This window comes from Symphalangus syndactylus, chromosome 9 (genome assembly GCF_028878055.3).
Source record: "Symphalangus syndactylus isolate Jambi chromosome 9, NHGRI_mSymSyn1-v2.1_pri, whole genome shotgun sequence".
Lineage (NCBI taxonomy): Eukaryota > Metazoa > Chordata > Mammalia > Primates > Hylobatidae > Symphalangus > Symphalangus syndactylus.
In genome coordinates this window covers 29920711-29938406 of record NC_072431.2, presented here as the reverse complement: position 1 = coordinate 29938406, position 17696 = coordinate 29920711, and the positions used below count along the sequence as shown (strand labels likewise).

The following is a 17696-nucleotide window of genomic DNA, read 5'->3' as shown; positions in this document are numbered from 1 at the left end:
TCCCAGCACTTTGGGAGGCCAAGGTGGGTGGATCATTTGAGGCCAGGAGCTTGAGACCAGCCTGGGAAACCCCGTCTGTACTAAAAATACAAAAATTAGCCCGGCATGGTGTAATTCCATGCTACTGGGGAGGCTGAGACAGGAGAATTGCTTGAACCCAGGAGGCGGAGGTTGTAGTGAGCCGAGATAGCACCACTGCACTCCAGCCTGGGCGACAGAGTGAGACTCTGTCTCAAAAACCAAACCAAACAAAACAAAACCAGATACAAGAAAGCAGAAGCAGCATGATGCAGGGAAAGAGCTCACACTTTTTTACAGAGTTATACAGATTTGGTCGAATCCAGACTGTCGCTGTAAAGACTTGCAATCCTGGATAAGTTACTTAGAATTTCTGAGCCTCAGTTTCCTCAGCTGTAAAAGAGTACTTACCTCATGTGGCAGATGAAAAGAGTAGGGCCTAGGTAGAGTGTTTGGGCGTTGCATGTGCCCAATAAACCTGAATTCTCTCAGCCCCTACAATAACACAGGTCTCTGATGATAGGGTGTTAATGTGACAGTGAAGGGCCAAAGCCAAGGCACCTTTGCTCCCTCTTGCATGAGGCCCTCTAGGGATGCTCAGGCTGTGTCTGTTCTGGCTTTGCTCATTTCTTCTGCAACTGCCTCTTAATGAGGAGGTAGCCAAGACCTCCTTACTCACCAATATGGGGCATATGTGTTGGTACTTGCTAATAGAAATTGCACAAAACCAGGCCCACTTCCTCCCTTTGCCTACTTCCCAGCATTCCTCATGGGCTCCTCCATTCTCAAGGGTCTACGGAAGAGTCCTCATGTCCTCCAGATTCACCACTATCAAGTTAAGCACAAGCAGCTTCCAGTTCCTCTCCACTGCTGGCATTTAAGTCCAGGTGGCTGGTGATCCCTTGGCCTTGCTTCAAGCTGAGCCTGAGCCTGCACCTGGACTCTGGCTGAGGAAACTATTTGCCCCCACAGCTGGCCCACTGCTAAGTTCCCCGGGAGGCTTGGAGCAGAGAGCAGTGGGCAGCAGCATCCCACTGAGAATTGCAGAACTCTCAGCACATGACAACTCTGTCCAAACCTCTGAACTAAGAGACTTGACCAGACTCCAGATCGGCTTTTAGCAGCACAAGGCTGTATCCCTAGGATGGCCCCAGCCCCTCTTAAAGTGCTGGCTTGAGAAAGCTCAGTGCTGCCAGAAAAATTTATTATTTGTTCTAGCTAACACCTGATGATAGGCCCCTGACCTCACTTTCTTAGAACATTTGGCTCAAAATGGCTTGCCATTATAAATATGTATCTCTTGCAACTCAGAAGCATCAGGTCTTCCTTTAAAATATAGTCATCAAGGCCGGGCATGGTGGCTTACGCCTGTAATCCCAGCACTTTGGGAGTCTGAGGCAGGCGGATCACTTGAGGCCAGGAGTTCAAGACCAGCTTGGGCAACATGCCAAAACGCTGTCTCTACTAAAAATACAGAAAAAAAACTTAACCAGGCGTGGTTGCACATTCCAATAGTCCCAGCTACTCAGGGGGCTGAGGTGGGAGGATCGCTTGAGCTGGGGAGGTACAGGTTGCAGTGAGCCGAGATCGCACCACCCACTGAACTCCAGCTCACGCTACAGAGTGAGACCCTGCCTCAATAAATAAATAAATAAATAAATAAATAAATAAATAAGAGACAGAGCCCTAACTTAGGTACATGCCAGCCAGAGACAGAGAGACAGCTGGCCTCATTCCATTCACTCGGAGGCTTTGCTAACCCCCTGCCTCCTCCCTTTACAGCTCCCAGATCACCTGTGCACAAATCAGAATGGAGCTCAGCTCTTTCCCCTACTGTCAGTAGTTACTGAATAAAGCCTGCTTTCACTGCTTTAACTAATATCTGCTATTTCTCTTCGATACCACCTGCAGAAGACCCAGCCCGTGCTCCTCCTTAGCCCCTGCTCAGTCCTGAGGCAACTCCTGCCTCATCTGCTGCTCAACATGGGGCCCATCAGCCTGGTTAAACCAGCAGCCATGGGGCTCTGAGGAGGACCCCTAGGCCAGGGCACCCATGGGCACGTGTGTTGGGGGGAACTGAGTGGAGTGTCAGGCAGGGAGTCAGGACACACTGAGGGGGCAAGGATGCCCTTGGTTGCCTGCGGGCAGGAGCTGAGACAGAGGTGAGGCTTGGCAGAGAAAGGCAGGGATAAGAATGTTCTGTCACCCCCCCAGGAAGGTGAAACCTGGATGAAACGAGAGTTGTGTCCAGCCTAGGGAGGTGCCTGGCTGTGGCGACCCCTCCCGCTCCTTTGAGTCCCCACCCTGGGTCTTGCCATTGTTGCCTAATGTTTTCATGATGCCAACTGGAAGCACTTTGAGAGCTGGACCTTTGTCTCATAAGGCTTGCCTGTACCCATCCACCCTGCCCTGCCCAGTGCTGAGCACACAGGAGGCTGCACAAACACCAGCTGACCAGGAGATGGAGGGTTAAAGAGGGGATTAGAGCACAGGGGCCAGTGAGGACAGGCAGGTGATAGGGCTGAGGGGTCGGGAGGAACAGTGCAAGGAGGGGAAGCCTGAGAAGGTGGGGGCAGTAGGGCCCAGGGGAGTGCGCTTGGTGGAGAGGGTGGGCCAAACTAGGAGGGGAAGACCAGGGACTGGAGGTGATGGGGAGGGGCTGCGGCAAAGGACTTCTGAGGTCGTGGGTGGGGCTCTCCCCAGGGATGGGGAGGCCAAAAGCCTAAGGGACCAGATGCCTCAGTGACAGTGCCAAGGCCTTTGGCGTGGGTGGTAGGAGACAGATGCCTCAGAGACAGGGCCAAGGCCTTTGGCGGTCGTGGGTGGGTAGGAGCCAGGGTGACAAAGGGAAAGGGCAGCCCTGGGCCCAGCCGCCTGCCTGGGTTTGTCCACTGGGGCCTCATGCGTGCTCCTCACTCTTCGTGCCTGGATCGCACCCCACTGTCACTCACATCGTCTCCTCACTTCCCTGGCCTGCCAGAGACCTCCCCTCCTACTCATGGGCCCAAAGGGGACTTCAGGAGCTGGTGGAAACTCCTCCTCAGTGACTTGTCCGTAAACCTGGAGTCACTGATCCCTCGGTCCAGCCCTGCACCCATCCTCTTCCTGTTTAATGTAGGCAGTTAGCCAAAGCTCACATTAGTGGGGACACCTGGGGATAGAGGTGCCACAGTCAGCCTCATTTTGATACCTCACAACCCTTAGGCAGTTGTTCTAGAAAGAGGAATCTCCGTGTGACATGCATCTCACAGCCACGTTTGGGTCCACTTCCTTGGAGGAGACAGGGGCTGGGCCAGGCCGCTCAGGCTGGTCTCTTCTAGGCATTCACACTGCTTCTCTGCTGTCATTAGTCTCTATTTAAGCTGTCACACTTTCCTCTTACCCTCTCTGTTGGTGGGGTAGGGAAGTTTCTGGTGGTGGGAGCAGATGCATTAGGACCTGCGAAGGGGTGGGGGCTTTGGGCGCACTTAGAAGTGTTAGACACAAGGGCCAGAGTGGGCCTCAGACTGGAAATTATGACCCCTCTGCTGGAGAGAGAGGCCCAGATTTGCAGGCAGCAAATCTCTTCTCTGAATATCTTAGATGTTTGCTTGTAAGGCATGGGCTGCCTCTGTGGCCACCCAAGAATGCAGTAGCACTGGCTGCCTCTGGGCTGAGGGCAGGGATGAGAAGGAGACTTTTCACTGTGCATCCTTCAATACCTTTTGGATTCTGAGCCATGTGAATGTGTTACCTCTGAAAAATATAAATTAACAGGCTGGGCACGGTAATTTATTACGTGCCTGTAATCCTGGCACTTTGGGAGGCCAAGATAGGCAGATTGCCTGAGCTCAGAAGTTCGAGACCAGCCTGGGCAAGGTGGTGAAACCCGGTCTCTACTAAAATACAAAAAATTAGCCGGGCGTGGTGGCAGGCGCCTGTAATCCCAGCTACTCAGGAGGCTGAGGCATGAGAATTGCTTGAACCTGGGAGGTAGAGGTGACTGTGAGCCGAGATCATGCCACTGCACGCAGCCTGGGCAACAAAGATAAACTCTGTCAAAAAAAAAAAAAAAATAACGATGCAAAACAAAAATCTCTTCTTCTCTCCCTGGGCTCCTTTGAGGAATAAAGCGTCTTCAGGGACCAGCCAAGAACCTTGACTTGCTTCAGTTGGGGCGGGCTGCATCTCAGTGAGGCCCTCAGTGCCCCACCAGTGCTACGTCTGGCAGACTGGCTTCTCCTTCACTGCTCAGGCACATTCTTTCTTTCTCTGTGCCTGTTGCTGGTTTCATGGCATCCCTCAAGCCAGGGATACCACCACCACAGTCCCACAATAGTCCCAGGTCCCTGTTGACTCTGCCTCCTACAATGTCTCGTCTGCTCACACCTTCACTGCATCACATCCCAGGGATACTGATAGCAGGCCAGCCTTCTGGCTACTCCTCTGGTGTCTGCCTCTCTCCTCCCTCTAGTCCATCCTCCCCATACCTCAGCCCCAGTGAACTTCCAAAATTCAAATCTGGTGATTTTACGTTTCTGCTTAAATCCTCCTGCAGTTGACAGTCTTAATGCTCTGCCCAGATCCCCCTTGAACTTTCTTTTTCCATTTTTGGGCATGACACTCCACTCTGTCCTTTCTTTTATTATTTTTTATTTTTATTTTATTTATTTATTTATTTTTTCAAGACGGAGTCTCGTTGTGTCGCCCAGGCTGGAGTGCAGTGGCACGATCTCGACTCACTGCAAGCTCTGCCTCCCGGGTTCACGCCATTCTCCTGCCTCAGCCTCCAGAGTAGCTGGGACTACAGGCGCCCGCCACCACGCCCGGCTAATTTTTTTGTATTTTTAGTAGAGACGGGGTTTCACCGTGTTAGCCAGTATGGTCTCGATCTCCTGACTTCGTGGTCCGCCCTCTCGGCCTCCCAAAGTGCTGGGATTACAGGTGTGAGCCACCGCACCCGGCCTATTTTTATTTTTAGACAGTCTCGCTCTGTTGCCCAGGCTGGAGTGTAGTGGCGTGATCTCGGCTCACTGCAACCTCTGCCTTCCGGGTTCAAGCGATCCTCCTGCCTCAGCTTCCCGAGAAGCTGGGATTACAGGTGCATGCCACCACACCAGGCTAATTTTTGTATTTTTAGTAGAGACGGGGTTTCAACATGTTGGCCAAGCTGGTCTCGAACGCCTGACCTCAAGTGACCCACCTACCTCTGCCTCCCACAAGTGCTGGGATTACAGGTATGAGTCACTGTACCCGGTCCCCACTCTGTGCTTTCAAGGCTGGCACCTGTAGCCCTTCTTGGAGGACTGCCTTTGGCCTCCTGGACTGCTTTGCCCTGGGTGGCAGTGTACCCAGTGACTGCTCTGTGGTCACTGAGCACCATGTGCTGGTGGTAGTGTTGGTGGGAATAAAAGCCCAGAAAAACCTCGTCCCAGGCTGGAACTACTCTGAGGCCTTACACACCAAAGCAGTTCCCTCACATCATGCCAGAGCTGCTTTCTGCAGCTGAGAGGGTGCTCGTGCTTGGCTTCACCAACCCTGCTTACTGGTCTCCCCGGGAGTACCTCATAAATCACTCAGGGTTTAACGTGGATCCTCAGTGGAAACCTATCACCCACAATTTAAGTCTCAGTCATAGATCTTTACTCCACTCTCTCTCTGGAAATGTATTCCATATCGAATCTAAATTTAAGCCACATCAAACTTCTAGCTGTTCTGCTACTTTTGTGTCTTAGTACTTGCCTTAAAAAAAAAAAAAAAAACCACCTCCACCCCCCGCCCATCGTTTACATGTCTGGTTAGTCTCGCCCCCTTCCTCAGTTCTCCAGGCATGCTGCTTCCTTCCTCCTGTGTCCTCAGGGCACTCTGGGTAGTTTACTGTAGCACTCATCTCACCAAATTCAACTAGTCTTCCCTGGTGTCTTGCATGGGGATGGGCAGACAGTTTCAAAAAACAAATGTTTTTGAATGAATATTGATTCCCCAAAATGTCCTAGTGCTCTCTAGTGTCAGGCTTCTCACATCCTGAATCTCTTCTATCTTCAATCAAAAGTGACTGTCCATGTGCCATTCCCTTGGGTGGTGTACTCTGTGGCTTATGTTTCTAAGATGACTGAAACCTCATCAGAGAGAAGCACAGTGGTCTGCTGTGAATAGCACTATTCCTTCTGGTTTCTTGGGATACCAGGACTGAGGTCTTACTCCACATCTTATGGGACTCTTGGGTCCCAGTTCACTCACTGCCTTCAATAAATAGAAGGTCTAGATGACTTCTAAAATCTCCCATGGCTGAAATGAAAGTCTTTTGTGGGCGGGGGCCTGGTCTGTCTTGCTCTGTTCTATCCTGAAGCCAAGAATGGTGCCTGGTGCAGAGCAGGCTATTAGATTTATTTGTTGAGAGAAGGAATTGACAATTTTTTTTTTTTTTGAGATGGAGTCTCACACTGTCGCCCAGGCTGGAGTGCAGTGGCGCGATCTCTGCTCACTGCAACCTCTGCCTCCCGGGTTCAAGCGATTCTCCTGCGTCAGCCTCCCGAGTAGCTGGGATTAGAGGCATGCTCCACCATGCCCGGCTAATTTTTGTATTTTTATTAGAGACGGGGTTTCACCATGTTGGCCAGGCTGGTCTCGAACTCCTGACCTTGTGATCTGCCTGCGTCAGCCTCCCGAAGTGCTGGGATTATAGGCGTGAGCCACCGCGCCCGACCAGGAATTGACAATTTTGATGGTTATGTATTGCTTGGTGCTTTATATATATGTATTATGTCATTTAATTCTCAAAGTGGTGGAGTCAGGATTTGCCTGACAGTTTATATGAGTTTGAAGTCCATGCTTCCCTCATAATATCTTGAGACTTTAGGAGACAATGCCATCATGGAAGGTTTTGTTCCAATAGTGGTTTTTGTTTTTGTTTTTTTGAGACCGGGTCTCACTCTGTTGCTCAGGCTGGAGTGCAGTGGTGTCATCATGCTCACCAAATCCTCCTACCTTAGCCTCCCGAGTAGCTGGGACCACAGGTGCATTCTACCATGCCCAGCTAATTTTTTTTTTTTGAGACGGAGTCTTGCTCAGTCGCCCAGGCTGGAGTGCAGTGGCATGATCTCGGCTCACTGCAACCTCTGCCTCCCGGGTTCACGCCATTCTCCTGCCTCAGCCTCTTGAGTAGCTAGGACTACAGACGCCCGCCACCACGCCCGGCTATTTTTTTTCTTTGTATTTTTAGTAGAGACGGGGTTCACCATGTTAGCCAGGATGGTCTCGATCTCCTGACCTCGTGATCCACCCGCCTCAGCCTCCCAAAGTGCTGGGATTACAGGCGTGAGCCACCGCACCCGGCCCCAGCTAATTTTTAAAAAATTGTTTTGTAGAGATGGGGTCTCCCTATGTTGCCCAGATTGGTCTCAAACTTCTGCGCTCAAGCGACCCACCTTCCTCAACCTCCCAAAGGACTGAGATTACAGGTGTAAACTACTACGCCCAGCCCCATTGGTGGATTTTAATGATGGCTGTGGAAGGCTGGAGGTGGTCCTGAGGCCCATCTTCTTTTTATAGCACATAGGCAACTGCCTCTTCTCCTCACCAACCTCAGGAGATAACAGGAATTTATGCTGGTAAGTGGGAGGGTGAGCAGGTGCTGAGAAAATCTGATCACTGTGATCTTAATTAGCTGCCACAGCAAATGGTGGCATTTAGGTGCACAGTTCCAAAGGTTCTATACCAGTCACGTACTGATAAGCCAGCCCTCTCTCTAAAAGAAAGCCTTGATTGGTAGCATTTATGGACTTCCATGGGACATGTACTGTCGCCATGGCTGATTCAAGACACCACATGAAATCACTGAATGAGGACTTAGAAAAGATGCACATCAGAAGCTCTCAGAAGCTGGTGAGCCACTCCACTCACCACTGGAACAGTAACTGGGGACGGTCCCCAGAAAACCACAGGAAGACTTCTGCTGACCCTGTGGGCAGCCTGGGGAAACCTCAGCTCTCACTCTGAAGATTTTGAATAAGTAAAATGATTTATGCTTCTCTGATTTATGGCAGCCATCCCATCACTTTGGATGGTTATCTAGGCTGTTGAGTGGAAGGCTCTCTCAGAATAGCCCTTGGCTTCTCTTAGGAACACACCCCATTGCCTTGCCTCAGGCTAGGACAGCTCTCTTGCGTAGGCAAGGCAGCTCTATAGGGCTCATGCTATTAGTTCTGCAGAAAGCAATTCAGGTAGTAGCATCCCAGGAGGAAGGATGAGAGTTGTCGGTGGAGCGACTGCTCCTCAGCTGGGGCATGAGAAACAGGTCTTGCAGGGCAGAGCAGGAACAGGTCTGGAGGAACGGGGTCTTGTCCTGGGGCAGAACCCCTTGAGAAGCTTCACATTTACACATCTTTGAGTCTTTCTCCCAAACAGTTAACATGTTGCTGAGCACAGAATTAGCAGTCAAAAACACATTGAAAGAGAGATGAGACTTTTATTAGCTCCCGGAGCATTTTTCAATACTAAGGCAAAAAGTAAAAAGAAGGACAAGGAAAACCAAGGCACAAAGAAAGGACCTAAGCGCACCCCAGAACTCACCACGGACACACAGCAGAGGCCCTCTCTTCATATCAAGGGTATGGGTAGGCAAGAAAGGCTGCTGTTTCATTGAGATAGGACCAACCACCAAGCCCAAATGAGAAGACAAGTAGACACGTGGTGTCATATACTGGGAGGGTTAGAACTTGCTAGTGTAGAGGGCAATAATCCACTTGGGCACACGGAGGAAGGAGGGCACGTAGGAGGCCAGCCAGCCCAGGCCCGACACATGTGAGAGAACAGAGCTCAAAGACAAATAGTCTTGGACGGGGCGGCCTGGGAACAACAGGAGGAGGAGGATTAGATTCTCATTTCTCACTCCTCAGATACCCTCACCTTGGCTGGAGAGACCGAGGGAGGAGTGGGCAGGGAACAGAGGGAACAGCAGTCAAGGCTGGCTGCTGTGCCAGGGTCCTCACCATCCACATCCCGAAGGCCATAGCGTCGAGCAAGGTCACAGGATGGCAGCACCTTACCACTCAGGCTCAGGATGTTGGGATCTGCGGGCACACAGACAGGTGGAGATGGCAGGCAGGGGAGTATGCAGAGTGACAAGGTTTGGGCCCAGTTGGACAGGGCACTGCTGAGACAGACTCAGGAGCCCTGGAGAACTCTTTCTTTCTGTTCCTGGGGAGGCTCTTGGGCCTTGGACTTTTTCCACACTTCCCAGGAGCCTGCTCCTAAGGCTCTCAGACCTCAAACTGGGAATGCTGACCCCTTGGGCCTCAAAAAGCAGAGAAAAGAATGACATGTTCCTCAATCAACTCCCGAGCCAGATCTGGGCACTCGATGCTACCGCCCTACACATCCTCCATGCCCTTTCTTATTACCAGCTGCCCCCAAACTTCACCTGTTGCCAAAGCCACCACACATTTGCCACTCAATTCTGTGGTTTCCGCAGATGAGAAGGTTGATTTGAACTGAAACACAGGGGCAGAGAAGTGAAGGGTTAATTTCCAAGAGCACCGCCCAAGTCTCCTCCCCGTTTCAGCTTCTGTTCCAGGAGAAAGAGACCAAAGACCAAAGAGGCCAAAGACCTCAAGCAGGGCCTGTAGGACCCAAAGTATTGGCAGGTGCCAGAGCCACTCCTCCCCACATCCAGGTGAGCCATATGCCCTGGCACCAGGATCTGCTGTCTTTGCTAAGTGGAAGGATCTGGTAGTGCCAAATAGTGTTTGGACCTTCTAAGCTAGCTGGTGTGGGGGTCAAGTGCATGGGCTTTGGAACTAGACAGCCTTTCCACTTAGGACATATGTGACCTTCAACAAGTTTCTAAACCTCTCTGGGTTTCAGTTTTGCCATCTGTAGAATGGAGCTGGTATCTCCCTTACAGGATTAAAGGAAATTATGTGTGTCCCATGCTCAGCCCTGCACCTGCCACAGTAAGCACCTGGTGAGTGGGAGTATCTGATCTTGTTATTGAGGATGGAGAGGCTGACTCCCCTGTGTTCTCTGCTTCCTTCGCCCTCCCCTTGCCAACCTGCTTAAACACAGGATCCTGCAGGACCTCCTCCTTTGCCATATGCTCCTTCAGCAGTTCTGTCTGCACAATCCCTGGCCACAGAGACACATAGCTGACCCCATGGCGCCGCAGCTCGTGGGCACAGTCAGCAGCCAGCTTGTCACACTGTGGAGAGGCGGAAGGCAGGGTAAGAGCCACCTAGCCATGTCACTTTTCTGCCCTGCCCTCTCTGCTTCTACTGTGAATGCTCCACCCACCCTGCCCTTCCCAGGAGCTCCAAGGTCTCAGCTGCCCACCCTCCCCATCCCAGTGTGATGCCTACTCTAGCCAACCGAGAGGAGCACAAGCAAAGGAACTGTCCATGGATGAGGCAGAGGAGGAGTTGAGAGGAGCCAGCCTTACCATTCTGACCACTGGGGACTGTACCTCCTGAGCTATAGGTACCATCACTGTCCTTTACCTCCTCAGCTCCTATGCCACTGGGTCCTCACCGCAGCTTTGCCTACACCATAGGGGACGTTGAACATATACTGCAGGCTTCCAGGGGAGGAGATGACCACGATGAGCCCCCGGCCAGCTGGTACCATCAGCCGTGCCCCATACACTGAGCAAAAGTAGTGGCCTCTAGAAGGTGGGGCAAGGGAAGAAGGAATGAACCGTGTTAGTGCTGGCCTGGGCGCCACGGCCTCTGGCAGCTTCCCCTGCCTTCTGGTGGTTGTTGTCCACTAGGAAGGCTACATAGGGTGGGTTAGCGACCTGAGGAATTAGGGGCTTGAGGCCATATTCTGAGAGGAAAACTGGTCAAAATAACCACTGACAGATGAGAAACAGCAATCTTTGGAAGATGAAATGGAAGGCAAGAGCCCTGTCACAATAACAATTACAAACAAAATTGTTAAGGGGGAGAAAATTTAAGAAATGTATAGTGTCTACATGGAAAAACTATAAAACCATGACAGAATAAGTACAGACAAAATCTTTCAAAGCTAAGAACTGACATGTAAATCATCATTTCTATGTAAATCAATCCATAGATTCAGTCAAATTGGATTATATCTCAATAAGACCTTTTGGAGGAATCGATAAAATAATCTAAAGCTCAATGAGAAGAATAAACATGTGAGAACAGCCAGAAAAACTGGGCACAGTGGCTCACGCCTGCAATCCCAGCACGTTGGGAGGCGAGGGGGACAGATCACTTGAGCTCAGGAGTTTGAGACCAGTCTGGCCAATGTGGTGAAACCCCATCTGTACTAAAAATACAAAAATTAGCCAGGTGTGGTGGTGCATGCCTATAGTCCCAGCTACTAGGGAACCTGAGGCAGGAGGATCTCTTGAACCCAGGAGGCAGAGGTTGCGGTAAGCTGAGATTGTGCCATTGCACTCTAGCCTGGGTGACAGAGTGAGATTGTCTCAAAAAAAAAGAAAGAGAACAGCCAGGACTAAAAGGACTAATGTCTTGTGGGTGAGGGGGATTGCTTTCCCTACCCCTGCTGTCACCCATATTAAAATGCACAGGGGCCAGGCATGGTGGCTTATGCCTGTAATCCCAGCATTTTGGGAGGCTGAGATGGGAGGATTGCTTGAGGTCAGGAGTTTGAGACCAGCCTGGCCAACACAGCAAGACCTCATCTCTAAAAAATAAAATAAAATAAATTAAAATGTACGAGACATGATAGTTAAAAGAATGCAGTACAGGTGTAACAGTAGACTGATAAGTCAATGAAACAAAACAGTGAATAATTAGATACAAGTGTATGTGAGAATGCAATGTATTACAAAAGGAACCTGTCAACTCAATGGGGAAAGTTGGATCATTTGGGACAACTGACCAGTTATTTGAGTTAGGGGAATTGGGTCTCTGCCTCATTTATTATTTTAAAATTAAGCCTAAAAGGATCAAATATTTAAATATAAAAAATGAAAGCACAGAAGTACTGAAAGAAAACATGATCAAATGTGTTTATAAACTTGAGGGGGGGAAGGCTTTTCTTAGCATCACACCAAGATAGAAACTATAAAAGACTGAAAGATTTGACTTCTTAAAATTAAGATACACACACATACACATACAAATACAAAGATACATGTATATTTCTGTATATATAAAGAGCAGGGCGAGGCTGAGTATGGTGGCTCATGCCTATAATCCCAACACTTTGGAAGGCTGAGGTGGGTAGATCACTTGAGATCAGGAGTTCAAGACCAGCCCAGCCAACATGGTGAAACCCCGTTCTCTACTAAAAATACAAAAATTAGCCAGGCGTGGTGGCAGGTGCCTGTAATCCCAGCTACTCGGGAGGTTGAGGTATGAGAATCGCTTGAACCCAGGAGGCAGAGGTTGCAGTGAGCTGAGATTGCACCACTGCACTCTAGCCTGGGTGAAAGAGCGAGATTCCACCTCAAAACAACAACAACAACAACAACAAACGAGCGGGGGGAGTATGCATGTGAAAAATGAGTGATAAATTGGGAAAAATATTTGTAAAATATATGCCAAAGTCATTTGTTGCACAGTGATCTCTTATAAATTAATGCGAAAGTCAAAGATTTTTTACAAAAGAACAAAGAGCCAATAAACAAAGGGGAAAAAAAGTTCAACCTGACAAATAGTGGAAGAAGTATGAATTAAAACCCCTTTATATATTTTCGGCTTATTATAGTAACAAAGCTTGCCTGAGTGCATGAGCTGACGCCCCCTGGTATGGTAGAGGACATGGGGAAACACATATTCCCCTTCATTGTCTTGAGATAAAAAATTGGTAGGGTCTTTTTGTAGGACAGCTTGATAATATTTATTAAATCTTTAAAAAGTACATATTCTTTGTTTTCTCTTTTTCTGTTTTTCCCATAGTCTCCTTAACCTAAGGGAAGTACATATTCTTTGATCTAAGAATTCCACTGCTGCAACAAATAAAGGATTAGAGAAATAAATGATCATACATCCTCCCAATAGAATATGTACAAGTATTAAAAAGAATGAGAGATATTTACGTGAAAAATCTGAAAGAATATATGCCAGGCTATTAATGGTAGCCATATATCAGGCAAGACAGCAAAGGATGGCATTGAGGGGAATAAGATTATACTGGTCTTCAGATTTTTTCCATATTTAAAAAAAGTAACACACACATAACGGTAACCAGAATAAATTTCTTTTGCATGGGGAAGGAGTTAGGACCTTCCAAATGAAAACAAGTAGAGTTATAGTTTTAAAGGAAAGTGCAGCCCAAGGTAATACAGAGGAAAGGCAGTAAATGCACATGGGGAATGGGTGGGCAGGAGGTGCTGGGGGGCTGTCAGGGCTCATCAAGGGGCCTTTACCTTGGATAATTCATCAGGGCCCAAGGTCTAGGGTCTGGGCCTCTGCCTTGAATCTCTGCTTCAAGGTCAAAACCCTGGCCAGCAAGAGATGAGGGTGTGGAAGGCACCTCTCTTTGGAGAATATGGTCATGAACACTGGCCAATTTCCAGCTCTTAAGGTGTTCCTTTCTTGCCTTTGGCCTCACCATCCTCCTCTGTCCTAATGATCTTCCCTCCACTTTGGAAATCACAATTGCATTCTAATCCTGCTTCCTTGGGATTGTTACCAGAGTACCAAAATTGGAGCGGTGGGTGTTCTTGCATGCTTTAGTCACAGATTTGCCGATAATCTCGTGGTTACTCCCACAGGTGACTGATCACATCCATCAGGCATGGCTTGATTATATGAGAGCGTAACATCATTCCAACAGTAACAGAGGCAAAACTGGTGTGCATTATGCTAGGCGAATTCTAAATGCTGTGTTTCATCTGACTCCTGGGCTAGATTACCTGGTGTGACCCAGTGATATCCCTGCTCTCCCAACTCTGACCCGGCAGTGCCCTTGCCTGTGGGTGTGGAGTGAGGATGTGGAGACTAAAGAGCATTGGTGTTCACTCCTTCTTCTTAAGCTTCTCCCGGTCTAAAACAAAACAATTTCTCCCTCTAACCATTTTGAAAGTATAGACTACAGGTTGTGCGCATTACTGAGAAGAGGAGGCTTCCTCCCTTCTGGGTCTTGCATTTGGATGGGCAGAGAGTGAGGCAGGAGAGAGGCCAAGGGCTTGTTCTGATGAAAATTACTGACAGAAACAAGGCAAGAGTTGACATTCTCAGATACAGACTCACCTGGATGGAACTTCTCCAGAGGTAAGTGGGACAAATGGAATTGAAGGAAGAAGAACGAGATGGGGGAGGCCAGAGGGAAAAGGAGAGGGCATGTAAGGAAAGGCCTGGCCGTCAAGCTGGCCAAGTGAGTGCGGGAACACGGGCCTGGGCAGTGGAGCACCCACCTGAGTCCGACGTTGTTGATATCATCCCACATGGAGGCAGGGGTTTCCCAGAATGCCTTATTCCTGGTGTTCAGGATCGTCTGGAAGGCACAGGGAGGGTGATGAATGATCTGAAGGTAGGGAGGTGTGAGGGGCTGGGTAATGGAAGGGACAATGAGTGGGGATGAAGACGCAGGGGTCTGAGGGGGAGGTCAGAAATGTGGAGTTGGGAACAAAGTTCAAAGGGTACCTGGACCCCTGCATAAGCGTTGTTGACCAGCACATCCAGACGCCCTTGCTGTTCCCGATCCACTTGCTCAAACAGGCTTCGCACTTCACTCTCCTGGCTTGAATCGCACACCACAGGCACACATCGGCCCCCGAGGGATTGTGCCTGGAGTAGGACAGGGGATATGAGCTCACATTCGCACATGGATGTGAGTCATGACAAAACTCCCCAACCAAAAGCGGGCGGGCTTGAGAACCGAGAAGACAATCCTAGGAGAGCCAGCTGCAGAGGCAACATGGCAGGCAACACTGCCCTCTGGTGTCTGTTTGAGTAGTTTCAGGAATGATAGGCCTCCCCACCCCAAAGCAAGGTGAATTGCAATGTAAGTTTTAATAATCTACAAACATTTACTGAGGCCCACCATGTGCACGGCAATGTACTTTGCAAGTAGAGGGTAAGAACAAGTGAGGCATGGAGTCTGTTCTTGAGAAATGAGTAAGCATCCTTTTCCTTGTTGTGGTCATTTCCATCTCTCATGCCCTTAGCTCCCACCCTTCACTACTCACCTAAAACCTCTACTCAGTCCCAGCTCTCTTACCCTCACTCCACCAATGCTCCTGCTTGGTAATTGAAAAAACCAAAGCTGTCAGCCATGAATGATTTCTACTTCCTGTTCTGTCTCACTCTCTACAAATGCCCACAAACCTCCAACTTCAGAGGAAGAAGAGTCCCTTATCTAAGAACAATCCTCCTATTCTCCAAATTTATACTCTGGGTCCCCCCCATTACCCTCCTTGTCTGAACTACTGCAATGCCTCCCAACTACTCACCTGACCTCCAGTCTGTCTGCCTTAAATTAATTCTTCATAATCCAGCCAGTACGACCTATCTAAAACAAAAACCCTGTTCAAAATCTCCTAACTGGATCTCCATCTCTTAGAGAATGAAGCCTGAGTTCTCTCCTAGGGTCTTCCAAGACCCACTCTTTCCTCTTTAGCCTCTCACTCACTACTGTTCCCTTGCATTATCTCACACATCTACTCTTTCACACATCGTCCCTATGCTTATGGAGCTCCCTTTGCTGGAATGCTTTTCCTAACTTCCTTTACCTAACTCTTACCTTTCAAAACTCAGTTCAAGAACCACCTACCTCCTCCAGGACGCTTTCCCAAACCACTTTCCCTAGCCACTCTCCTATGTCATCTGGATGCTCCCCAACACCCCTAGAGTATTCTGTGCATATCTCCCTCTTATAATTTACCATATTCACATTACATTGAAATGACTGATTTCTGTACCTGACTTCCTGTTGGAATCTATCTTCATTTTTAATTTTAATTTTTTTTTTTTTTTTTTAGAGACAGGGTCTCACTGTCACCCAGGCTGGAGTGCAGTGGTGCAATCATAGCTCACTGCAACTTCGAACTCCTGGGCTCAAACAATCCTCCTGCCTCAGCCTCCCAAGTAGGTGGTACTATAGGTGCAGGCCACCGTGCCTAGCTAATTATTTAAAAAATATTTTTTGTAGAGACTGGGTCTAGCTATGTTGCCCAGACTGGTCTCCAACTGCTGGCCTCAAGTGATCTTGCTGCTTTGGCCTCCCAAAGTGCTGGGACTACAGGCATGAGCCACTGTACTCTACCATGGACTGTGTCTTTGAAGAGCAGAAATTAGATCTTATTAGTCTTGGTAACTTCAGTGGTTTACCAATGCATAGCAAATCATGGATACTCAAATATTTATTTAACTGAAGTCTAGTAAATAAGTAAAAAATGTACAGTTCAAAAAGGTCTTGCCTGAAACAGAGGAAGGCACAGGTTCACAACCCTTCAGTTGCAATTCCAAAATCTCTGCTCTCAAACAAAAAGTTTTTTACTTTTCTTTTTTTTTTTAATACAGTGTCTCCCTCTGTCGTCTAGACTGGAGTGCAGTGGCGTGATCATGGCTCAACTCCTAGGCTCAAGCGATCCTCCTGCCTCAGCCTCCGGAGTAGCTGCTGGGACTATAGGCACATGCCACCATGCTTGGCTCAAACACAAAGTTTTTTCATAAAACTCACTTGGCAGCCAAATTTTACCTTACTTGAAGTTATTTATGGGGTTTTTAATTTCCACTTTGAATAAACATTCACATCTTGTTGAGTAGTATTATAGTTTCAGGTAAGGGATTAGGAAAGGGAGCGTTTAAGTGGAAGGGCTCTCTCGGGTGGTTTCTGCAACTGTGGTCCCAGAGGAAGCACTCACCTCCTGAGCAACAACGCGAAGGGTGTCCAGATGGCGGCCAGTAATGTAAACTGTGGCACCTGCTTTGCAGAGCTGCAAGGCAATGCCACGGCCAATACCCCTGGAGGCACCAGTCACCACACACACTTGGCCATTCATAGGAGCTGCCATGACTCACAGGCAAAGGAGGAAGGTCTGTGGAAGCAAAGACTTGCTCTGAGGGAAGCCTGGAGACTGTGTGTGTTGGGGCGAGGTGGGGCGGGGGGCGTAGGGGAGAACCTCACTAGGGCTAAGAGGAGGAGCCAAGGTAAGAATCCTTTGAGGGGAGAGGAGTCAGAGGCTGACAACTGGGTGCGGGCCTGAGGGCAAGGGAGTCAGAGGGTTGTCCGCAATCTGCGGACAACTGGGTGCGGGCCTGAGGACAAGGCTGACTGTCTTCTGGGAGGCCCGGAGAGTGAAGAAGGGGCTGAGTGGGACTGTCCAGAGGTGGACAACTACTACAACCCTCTGAGTGTGGCTGCCTGGATGGGGGAATCTGGCGCGGCAGCCCCTCGGGGCGCGTCCACGCAGAGTCCTAGGCTATCTGGAGCTCCGGTCCCTGGCCTGACCCAGTCCGGCTGAGCCAGAGGCGCAGCTTCCGGGCCGGGGATGAGCGCGACGCCTGGAGATCCTAAGCCTTAAGTGGGACGAGCGTGTGCCGCTTACCTGCCACCTGCGCTGCCGCTGAGGTCTGCAGATTGCAGGGCTGCGGTGGAAGTCTAGGTTCTGGCCCAGATTGAGCCGGCGACGTGGAGGCAGTGTTCAAGGGTTGATTCTGTAGTAGGAACTGGGGCGATTCTGTGCTGGGGTCGGGGGGCAGAGTCCTGGGCCAAAGTTGGAACCTGCGGATGGGGGCGGAGCGATCTGGGGGACACACCCACCC

The 17696-nt window shown here is 49.5% G+C and overlaps 1 protein-coding gene and 1 long non-coding RNA gene across 2 annotated transcripts in view; one reads left to right on the top strand and one right to left on the bottom strand.

Moving 5' to 3' along the window:
- LOC134731413 (uncharacterized) overlaps positions 1 to 16612 on the top strand; it is a 27317-nt gene extending 10705 nt beyond the window's left edge. The window contains exons 2-3 of the long non-coding RNA XR_010113640.1: positions 15911 to 16016; positions 16452 to 16612. This is a non-coding gene — a long non-coding RNA (uncharacterized lncRNA). The remainder of the gene's footprint in view (positions 1 to 15910; positions 16017 to 16451) is intronic.
- On the bottom strand, positions 8445 to 17696 carry DHRS1 (dehydrogenase/reductase 1). Its single transcript, XM_055291661.2, has 9 exons — positions 17480 to 17696; positions 16796 to 16969; positions 14574 to 14717; positions 14345 to 14424; positions 10522 to 10654; positions 10049 to 10195; positions 9419 to 9488; positions 8988 to 9068; positions 8445 to 8844 (listed from the first exon to the last, which is right to left on the bottom strand). Exons 2-9 carry the CDS (start codon positions 16943 to 16945, stop codon positions 8708 to 8710), a joined length of 942 nt encoding a protein of 313 aa, XP_055147636.1. The 5' UTR covers positions 16946 to 16969; positions 17480 to 17696; the 3' UTR covers positions 8445 to 8707.

Bases quoted from the DNA above. Each gene is read 5' to 3' on its own strand.
- DHRS1 (XM_055291661.2), bottom strand. From the start codon at position 16,945: ATGGCAGCTCCTATGAATGGCCAAGTGTGTGTGGTGACTGGTGCCTCC. The intron at 14,718-16,795 runs GTGAGTGCTTCC...GTCCTACTCCAG, and splicing joins TTCGCGTTGTTGCTCAGGAG to GCACAATCCCTCGGGGGCCG. The intron at 10,196-10,521 runs GTGAGGACCCAG...GCCTCTCCACAG, and splicing joins ATGGTGTAGGCAAAGCTGCG to TGTGACAAGCTGGCTGCTGA.